At 34.1% G+C, this 11240-nt stretch overlaps 1 protein-coding gene across 1 annotated transcript in view; it reads right to left on the reverse strand.

The window, feature by feature from the left end:
- The window catches only part of LOC143249575 (pancreatic lipase-related protein 2-like), a 37742-nt gene extending 29544 nt beyond the window's left edge, over positions 1–8198 (reverse strand). Inside the window, exon 1 of the mRNA XM_076499678.1 lies at positions 7959–8198. Within this exon, the coding sequence (XP_076355793.1) occupies positions 7959–8049 (91 nt within the window). The 5' untranslated portion in view covers positions 8050–8198. The remainder of the gene's footprint in view (positions 1–7958) is intronic.
- Between the last annotated feature and the right edge of the window lie 3042 nt (positions 8199–11240).

The raw sequence follows: 11240 nt of genomic DNA on the forward strand, positions 1-11240 counted from the left end.
TATAATACACACATACATAAATCATGAAGGAAACAACTGATTGGTAAAGGCAAGAATGAAGAGTTAACGGGACCAGGGGTGACCCAGTGGTTCGCATATCAGACTGTGAATCTTTACATCAAGGGGTCGCTTCTGCCAGCAGAAGACAAACAAACAAACTCGCTTTGTTTGTACAACTGTAGGTATTTTATGATAATAACGATCAAATTCTCTTATTCGATGACACAGGAGTAGCCTACAAGTTGGCGGTGGGTGTTTTTTAATAGCATATTTATACTAATTATCAGATTAACACGTTAATATAATAAGCGTTATAATTATGTGACCCTAACTACAAATAAAAGGAAAATTTAAATATGTATAAAATATTACATAATTATGTATTTAATACTGAAAGTACAAAAATTTTACTATATGTTTTAAAATAATTTTAAAAATTGTACAAAAATTACGCATATAATTAAAATATAAAGTTCGTATATTTTAAACATGTATATATGTGTCATTGGCAAAATATTGAGCAACCCACCAACTCTGAGGCTACTCATTTACCAACGAATAGTGGGATTGACCGTCACATTATAATGCCACCACGGCTGAAAGAGCGAGTATGTTTGGTGTGATGGGGATTTGAATCCGTGACCCTCGGATTACGAGTCGAGTGCCTTAACCACCTGGCCATGCCGGTCGCAGATGATTGGAAATGGCTAATGTTTTAAAGTACACAACACCGTTTTACCACCTAAATATGTATATACGTCTGTATACATATATATTAAATAAAAATGCGTTTTGCCTAATTTTTGAGAGGCCCTTGGTTAAAGCCCAAACAACTCGGTGCAAGTCCACTAGCAAAAGTGAACTCTCAGCACATAATTGGTTCTCTTTTTGAAGCTCTTGCAAACCACTTTAAATGTCTACGTTTAAAAGTTTTACAGGTTATTTTAAGGAAATTTTTGACAACTGAAAACTCGAAAACTTCACAATTTGCTAAAAATGAGCCAGGTCTTTGTGAGAATGATCAGTGGCATTAATTTTCCAAAAAACTCTTTTAAGAGAGGTGAAGTGGATTAGCAGTCAAGACGAGAAACTTGGCAGAAATGGCAAAGTAGATGTGTCATTTTATGTTCAAAGCAACCCATTTCACATTAGAGATGTGGTCAATATTTCTATTGTCCTAATTTTGTATATTACCTTAAATTTAATATTAATTTTGAAATTTTATTTTACGGAAATCTATACTCCACATCAAGAAGTAAGAAATATCCTAAAATATTTCAATTATGTAATAATTCTCTAATTTAGGTTTTATCGATTACTCTAATGTTAACATAAACCAGAATAGCGAATTTAAAAAAGCGGTAAATTTAAATGGCAGCAGTACCCTTATTATCCTCATTGTACTAGGTGAAGATGAAATACAAGCCATCCTTTTAAAAAAGGGCACTCCGAAATTGTTTGACCACCTAAATTCACTTTTTAACCTATCTCTATCCTCAGGATAATCCCAGTTTCTTGGAAGCTTGCTAATATATTAATATTCCATAAGGAAGGAAAGCCAGCAAATAAACCTAATAGCTACCGACCAATCAGCTTGACCAGCTGTGTAGGCAAAATTCTCGAAAGAATAATCAGTAAAAAACACTCCACATTCTTGGAGATAACATCAAAATTACCAAAAGATCAAAATGGATTCAGAAAATTTAGACAAACGACAGACCACCTAATCAGATTAACCGAAACCATAATAGATAGCTTCAATAAAAAAGAATGTATTGTCGCTTGCTTCCTTGATATCGAGAAGGCATTCGACACTGTTTGGCACGATGGTCTAAGGTTCCGAATGAATGAAATGGAACTACCGCGAGGAATTATTCGCTGGTTATCTAACTTTTTGGAAAATAGAAAATGTAGAGTAAATGTTGAAGGAACATTTTCTGAATACTTTACTCCTGAAGCTGGTGTCCCTCAGGGAGGGGTGGTTAGCCCTATACTCTTCATCATGTATGTAAACAATATGCCACTGAGGGATCCGAATCATGGATTCTCTTCATAGTTCGCAGATGATGTGACAGTCTGGAAAAGTGCCGCAACACCCACGATAGCAGCCACTAACATACAACCGCAATTAAATAAAATAAGTGAATACTGTCAAAAATATAGAATAAAAATAAACACAGCAAAAACACAACTCGTAGTCTTTACGAAACTGAAAAAAGCACAAAAAACAATAGCCAGAATTATATATGAATGGCACACTACTTCAGACTGTCCCATCGGCAAAATTTTTAGGTCTGACCTATGATTCAAAACTAACTTGGATCAATCATGTTAACGAAATTAAAAATAAAGTCTGGCGAAGAACTAACTATGCTAGGAGTCTAACTGGTGAAAACAGTGGAGCATCTACAGATAACATACTAAAAATCTATAAAACATATATTAGACCTGTAATAGATTATGCAGCTCCAGCATGGATAACTGTAAGCAATAAAATAATTAAAACCAAACTACAAACAATCCAAAACACACTCCTCACAACTGCATACAGAGTTCCAAGAACTATATCATCTCAGTTCATTTACAAATATTCAAACACACCAACCATACCAGATAGACTCCTACATAGTACAATAATGTACTTTAATAAGAACTGGATGAAAAACGAATTACTATGCGAACTAGACAGGTACCTCATACATGATGAAAATAGCCCTAAATATCTCTCCCCAGTTAATTTATATTTTAAATATAAAAATAAATAAAAATACGTATAAAAAAATAATAATAACAAAATAATAATAAAATATATATATATATATGTGTGTATGTGTATTAAGCAATAAAAAAATGTCACCAACAAACTTGACATTCTGCTGATAGAATAAAATAATCACTATATATGAGCCACAATACATGGACATTGCCCTGAAAAGGATCAAAATAATATTCAGTTCTACAATTATAAATATCAATCCGGCAAGAACATAAGTACGGGTAGAAGAGGTCATTGAGAACCTGACCCTCCAGGGCATGAACTTTTCTTACCCAAACACCGACAGAGACAGAGATTCGAACGATCCTCATTGTAGCTGGATATTTTATATATTGGTTACTATGGAAAGTAAGCCAAAATGAGGACAAATTTGTTAACAATCTTTGACTTGTTGAATTTTCTTGAGATCGGAGTTTTATTCAAACTCAGTAATTTAAAATAATTACTACAGTAACGACATAGGTGCTATTCTAAAAATATTTTTATTTGTCAATATATAGGAAAGTTTATTTGAATGTGTTTGCTTTACATTAGTAAGTTATCGTACCAAGTTTGGTCTGGTTCAATCAACTCGTTTAGAAGGATACGCATACACAAACAGAAGGTTCTCCTTAATGTTGTATAATTACTGCACTGGTATAGGGCATAAGTAAAGAACGCCTATACCCCAATTTTTACAGTCAGCTTTGCTCGCGCGAGAGGCCAACGCTAGTACAGTGGTATGGTAAGTCTACGGATTTACAACGCTAAAATCAGGGGCTCAATTTTACTCAGTGGACTCAGCAGATAGCCCGATGTGGCCTTAATATAAGAAAACACACACACGCACTAGCTCGAGTTCAATAACTGTTGCTACGTTTGAAACCGAATTTTGTCATTATTTTTATAAAATAATATGATCCAACGACAAACTGATAGCATGAATATTCTCGAATTCAACAACGAAATGAGATTCAATAGTCTAAATAAAACTAACACAAGAGTATTTTTCGAATTTGACAATGGTGCTGACTGTGAGATTACTTTTGAGTTTAATAAGCTAATCACACTAGTAAAACTGATCCAGAAATAAGATAAGTTTTGGAGTTGAATAAGCTAATAGCACTAGCAAAACTGATCCAGAAACAAGATAAGTTTTGGAGTTGAATAAGCTAATAGCACTAGTTAAACTGATCCAGAAACAAGATTAGTTTTGGAGTTTAATAAGCTAATAGCACTAGTAAAATTGATCCAGAAACAAGATTAGTTTTGGGGTTTAATAAGCTAATAGCACTAGTAAAACTGATCCAGAAACAAGAAGAATCACATGAGAACAAACAAGAAACTCCTAAATACAATCTCAGAAGTCGTTTACTCTATTTTAAGCAATTATGTATTAACCATTATAACATCTGATACATCACTATTTCTTCTGGTTACTGGTAATATAAATAGCATTAATAGAATGCATTACTATAATTGATTCTATTAGCGTCATAACACTTTCAAATGTATTTTATAAATTTCTATTTATATTATTAAAGAACTCTATATTCTTCTTACAACAAAGAAGATATTGCTTTCTAGGTTAATCTTCACCCAATCCGATTACAAATTAACCATCACATTTTAAGACGTAGACGTGCTGTGGAACAAGTGTTAAAACGTTCAATAAATATTTCTAACCTTACCTTGCGAATATAGCGAAGTATTTCAGCATGTGGAATTTGTCAGTCAACTATAAGATACAGCTTAAATTTGACGTTACCACCTTCATTAATCATGGAACACCCGGAAACGTTTTTATATCCATATCAAGTTTAAATTATTTTCTTTTTGATTAATCTAGCTGACTCTGTGGCTAGAAAAAATATAGTTGGGCGTTGTCTTAAGAATAACAATTTTATTTAAAGAAACAGCTAATTAAATGATCACAAAAATACAAACTGCATATGTGAAATTGAACTATGACCATCGAATGTTATTATTAAACTTTGAAAATTTCAATAGATTACTGTCCTTCTGAGTAAAGATTATTTGGTAATTTGGAAGCCAAGGACCACAATGTAATCCTTGCTGTTTCATGGCAACATTGATGATATAGTGTGATTTTACATCGTATCCAAGGTGGTTTGTAAATAGTACACTTGGATCTATGTTGTATAAACGTCAATTTTTGAATATGAGAAAGTACAGAACATCAATAAGCACTCTAAAAACAAAGAAGGAGAACACTCTTTGTAGAAACACACCAACAGGTGGCATTATAAGATTTCGTTTTCTGTTCCAAATCTTCCCAAAAAAGAAAAAGAAATGTACTTTTCCGTTAAAAACCTGTAATGTTAATAACTTAATGTATATGCATTTTACTCATATGGTAAATGTCTATAATAAATTTCTAAAATTATATTAATAAACATTATATTTATACAGTAAGAAAAATATCATTTGTGGAGGTATAACGGAAGAGTACCAAGTAAAAGCATGCACCTATGTGACATTATAAGATTCAATATCTTATCCCCCCCCAGTAAAAATGCTTATGAGACGTGCCATACACAAGGTGGCGTTATGGTAAAAGGTTCCTTGTGACAAGCTTAAAATAAAAAGAAGAAAACATTGCCATTCAACACATCACAGTAATACTTTTATAGATACACAATAAAAACCAAAAGACACGTTTGAATATTTCGTTATTTATCTGAAACCAGTGAAAATTAGATGGTGATTTCTGTTTCTTCATGGTCGTAAAACATTTAAAGTGACCCATGGCAGTTAAAAGTATTACAGACAGAAATACACATATCCAGTTTTGCTGTTATCAAATTTTATTTTGTTGCTAAACGTGTGTGTGTGTTTTCTTATAGCAAAGCTACATTGGGCTATCTGCTAAGCCTACCGAGGGGAATCAAACCGCTGATTTTAGCGTTATAAATCGGAAGACATACCGCTGTACTGGCGTGGGGCTTGTTGCTAACCGCGATTTTTTATTTGTATATTTCAAGTCAAAATATTCAATATTCTTCATATATTTTCTTTCATTACTCTCTCAGTCGTAGGGAATTATATTAATTTTATGACAACTGGCAGTTACAATTAAAATAAGTTTGTTATGAAAATGTGTTATTGTTGTTTCTTTGAGTAATGTTGGTTGTAAAATTATTTAGCGAGTATATCAACATGAATCTTTAAGTACGTACAACATTACTCTTACAACAAAGTATTCTGATTTTGTTACATTCGCAGACTCAAAACTCTTGCTTCACTGGTAAATTTAGTACTAATAATGAGGAAAATATGATTAAAATTCTTAAAGAAAAATATCTTACTTCACTCACACATGTAAGCACTGTTTAATCTGGATCCAGAACTATGGGGACAAGATAAATCCCAGGATCCAAAACTACAGGGACAACGTAAATCCCATTTACGTTTTTTTTTTTTTGTGAGTACATCTTCTGTAGGACTGTTTTATTCTTTGTCCTTGACAAACGATCCATGCAAGAGTTAGATTTAATGAATAAAAACATACTGTGAATATTTCATAGATCGTTTAAATGACAAATGCTGAAGGACAAAATAATTTCTTTACTTGTGATTTCTAAGTACCATTCAAAGTTAGACGACCGGTTCTTGAAAGAAAAAAATCTGTATAATTGTGTTTGAATTCTATTGATGGTCATGAAAATTTTAAAAAGGAAATATTATTCAGAGATTGATGTTTATACTTCCTTCGTACCTTCTATCGTTTACATACATATATTTTAGCTCAAATATTTAATGCATTTTAATAAATAAAATTTGCTCTAATAAAGAGCTAAAACTTTATTGCCTTTAGAGATAAAAGCATTTTTTTTTTCCTACTGAATAGTCCTTTTTCGTTTCTGGGCCCGGCATGGCCAAGCGTGTTAAGGCGTTCGACTCGTAATCCGAGGGTCGCGGGTTCGAATTCCGGACGCACCAAAACATGTTCGCTCTTTCAGCTGTGGGGGCGTTATAATGTGACGATCAATCCCACCATTCGTTGGTAAAAGAGTTGGCGGTGGGTGGTGATGATTAGCTGCCTTCTTTCTAGTCTTGCATTGCTAAGTTAGGGACGGCTAGCGCAGATAGCCTTCGAGTAGCTTTGCGCGAAATTCAAAAACAAACAAACAAAAACAATTTTTTGTTTCTTGCTAGAGATAGCTCATTGCGTAACTTCGTACAAAAACAAATCTTCTAGGTATTAGCGACATCTATCGGTGATCAGGAATTACATGATATAGAAGTTAACAAGTTCTGTATTTAAGTATGGCAGGAATAGAGAGTATGTGTCTGTTTTCTTATGGCAAAGCCACATCGGGCTATCTGCTGAGCCCACCAAGGAGAATCAAACCCCTGATTTTAGCTGTACTAGCGGTGGACAGAAGAAATAGGGGAATATCCTGTATTACATAAAGGGAAAGGATTAATGAGTCTGTAGAGTTTTCACCAAGTTGAATAAATTAACAAAATACGTATGAATTAAGATCGAATTGATCTGAGCTGGTAACTCAAGTAAATGGTTGTTACTGATTGTTTTAACCTCACAATTCTCACTTTGTTAATGTAATATTATAATATCTTTATGGTATATTCTGCGCCTACCAAGTTTTTTACACACTGGTTGTCACACAATAAATTAAGTATAAATACAATTAAACATTCAAACGCTGGCGAGAAGCAATCACAGTATTCCAAATTCATACCTCGCAAGGGATATGTAGCTTTGAAACAAATTGTCTGTGATCCACAGTGTGTCAAGCAGGTCACAACAAAAAATCTGTTGTTTTTAAGCCAACAAAAGCTTCCACGATTTTTGAATATAAAGACAGAATTTGTAACACGTGTATGAACACACTAACACATATATTTACACATGAATAAAGTGACATTCAATGTTTGAGTAAATCTTTAGTAGGAGTGGTTTATTTTTTCATTCGAACAAACGATGTAAGAATTAAGTAACGTGTATAAAACATATTGTCTTTTAAATCATGAAATGTTCATTGATCATTTCAATGGTAGATCCCATAAGACAAAAATAACTACATCATGCAGTTCCTCTGAAAGCATGTAAATTATTCTAAACGAACAAAACTGAAATATAAATGTTCTATTATAATAGATCAGCCATCATCGGTACTAGAATAATTTCATTTATTATATGCAGCTGAACACCTACCTTTGTCTTTTTCTTCCTCACCGTTCTGTGTTCTAACGTGTAGGACTCTTAAGATAAAAACTAACAATACCCACCACTGTTTAGACTGCATAATTTCCCGTGTTAATAGTACTAAAACCAGTTATTTAAGATGAAAAGCGTACTTGAGAGTAAATGTAACACAATGTCCTACAACTCCGCCAACTAGACGAAACACCTCAGCACTCTAATAGTTTCTCTGGTGGTTATTACACAGAAACTCAACCGCCCCTCTACATTAAGATTCTTTTCTTTAGGTAGAACTTTATTTAAAATACTTAATCATAAAAAACAAACAAAATGCAACAAAGGAATTACTTATGGGCATGCGCAAAAAAGATTCTCGATCGCGATTGGTGTGGACTACTCCTACAAACATCAATAACTGGCAGAAGCTTAGAAAGAAAGCAAAAAAAAGTGCCAGGGTCAATCGAGAAAATTAGAAAAGTGCTTCAGACAGATCACATAAGTAGTTGAGAGTTTTTGAAGCTCAGATACAGCATGGCGACCAGTTTTGTGCTTGAGTAATGATGCGTTATTCAGTGTACGGGGCTTCAAAATGAGCTGCAGGAGAGAACAAAACACGAAGTGATTGTTCAACTTTCGCCTTCAGTATTAAGGATAAAACAACGTTATTTCAATTTTTGTAATTTATAGGATATGTGGAAACATTTGATAGTGGTGTTGCCGTTGGCACTTTGCGTATTTTCACAACGTCATTTTAAAACTCTGACACTTACATTTTTAATACAAAGAAATGATTACGCAGTGTGATCAGGAAGTTTATTTGTTTATATATTTTTTTAATTTTGCGCAATGCTATACAAGGGTTATCTGCTCTAGCCGTCCCTAATTTAGCAGTGAAACAGTAAAAGGGATGCACCTAGTCATCATCACACACCGTCCATTCTAGGGCTACTCTTTAATCAACGAATATTGCGATTGACTGTCACATATAACGCCCCCACAACTGAATGTGCAAGCATGTTTGATGTGATTAGGACTCAAACAGGCGACTCTCGGATCACGAGTGGAACGACCTTACCACCTGGTTATGCCGGGCCTTGGTCACAAAGTAACACTAACAGAAGTCTGGAAATTTTAAAAATTGAAATAAAATATCACAAGAAAATGTTTCTTGAGAGTAGTCTCATCTAAAGAATTCACTTTAAATACTAGAATAGTTAAAGTCATCGTGGAAAATACAGTGTAAATACTGGAATAATTAAACTCATCGTGAGAACTGTGGCTACCATCACTCCTGTACCAATTGAAAAAACAACAGTAAAAAATGTTTATGATATGACACATTCTTGTTCCTTTAAAGCTACTCTGTAGAAAGTATTGTTTTTGACAAGAAAACAAAAGCTTAACGCTTATATCACAATTTTGTTGGGCCCGGCATTACCAGGCGTGTTAAGGCGTTCGACTCGTAATCTGAGGGTAGTGGGTTCGAATCCCGATCGAACCAAACATGCTCGCCCTTTCAGCCGTGGGGGCGTTATAATGGGACGGTCAATCCCACTATTCGTTGGTAAAAGATAAGCCCAAGAGTTGGCGGTGGGTGGTGATGACTAGCTGCCTTCCCTCTGGTCTTACACTGCTAAATTAGGGATGGCTAGCGCAGATAACCCTCGAGTAGCTTTGCGCGAAATTCAAACAAAAACACAATTTTGTTGAAGGTTTATTTTCAAAACAACATATTTGTTCTTAATTTGAGTTGTAACAAACTATTTTCCTCTCTCTGGTTGTTTAATTGCGAACAGTTTGAAATATTATAGAACTATTAACTATCTGCTATTTAGTCTCCTTAGTTACTTTAAACTATAGTTTAAAAGTGATTTATTTAAATATTACATAGTTTGTTTGTTTGTTTTGGAATTTCGCACAAAGCTACTCGAGGGCTATCTGTGCTAGCCGTCCCTAATTTAGCAGTGTAAGACTAGAGGGAAGGCAGCTAGTCATCACCACCCACCGCCAACTCTTAGGCTACTCTTTTACCAACGAATAGTGGGATTGACCGTAACATTATACGCCCCCACGGCTGGGAGGGCGAGCATGTTTAGGGCGGTTCGGGCGCGAACCCGCGACCCTCGGATTACGAGTCGCACGCCTTACGCGCTTGGCCATGCCAGGCCTAAATATTACATAGAAAATGCAATATAGGAAAACAACAAGGTATTTTCAATAGCCGCGGCACATGAACTTCTTTTATGCAAGGTTAGAGTAAATTAATCTATGAGACCTTTTTTATCCCTTTTTTATTAGCTCTATTTCAGTGCGTACGATTCGATTTTATTACTCATCAGAATCTTTAGCCCACCCTCACATTGAAATTATGTTAATCAGGATTAGAGTGAATTAATCTATGAGATCTTGAACGCGGTCAAACACATCAACCAAAAGGGTTTGATTTCTTAACAAACGTTTACCAGTTCATAATGAACTGCTTTTTACACTATGAATATCAGCAACTGGTTTTCCCGTATTCAAAGTGTGTAACAATAAATGACGGATTTTGTGGATTTTTTTTCGTAATGTAGCAATGTTCTAGGAACTCACTCAAGGTTAGTTGAAGACTTGAAACTCTCAGTAAAGGTCATAACGTTTTTGTTAGTGCATACTGCGAAAACTCCATACTGTCAATAAGTGACTTTGAAAGACCAGTGTATAAATTATACACTGAGCATCTTTCTCTTTGCTATTTTATATTTTTCTCCTATTTAAGTGAAATGTTATTTCATGCATTTTGATCGATTTTGATCTTGAGTGTTGTCAAGAAAACTCACTTGTAGATAAATATATATGCAAAAAACGGGTCGTTTGGGTTGAGAAAATATTTTACATAGAAGAGCGAACAACGTTTCGACCTTCTATGTAAAAGATTTTAATCTTGAGCGATTTCTAAAAGTCCTTATTTAAAACTTAAACTTTTTAAAACAATCTCAAAATGCAGTGGTTAATTGGGTCAAAGATAAACTGTATTCTATAGTTCGTGTTTTTCTTCACGACAAAAATGTATGTTAATAAATTTGTGTCATTTCAAAACTTTGAGAAGAATTACGTTACTCAGTTACCGTAACTTAAAATATCAACTGTTTCTCCTACTAATGTAGGTTAAACACTGATTTTCGGCAGATAAGGAAATTCTAGTTGGGTTTGATTTCAGATGTTTGTTAATGCTTTTTTTTTTGTTCTATGACTTCCCAGTTAAATGGTTTATATTGCGTGTTGTTAGGAACACAGTTTTTAGTTAAGAAAAAA

This window comes from Tachypleus tridentatus, chromosome 4 (genome assembly GCF_004210375.1).
Source record: "Tachypleus tridentatus isolate NWPU-2018 chromosome 4, ASM421037v1, whole genome shotgun sequence".
NCBI classification, from domain to species: Eukaryota; Metazoa; Arthropoda; class Merostomata; order Xiphosura; family Limulidae; genus Tachypleus; species Tachypleus tridentatus.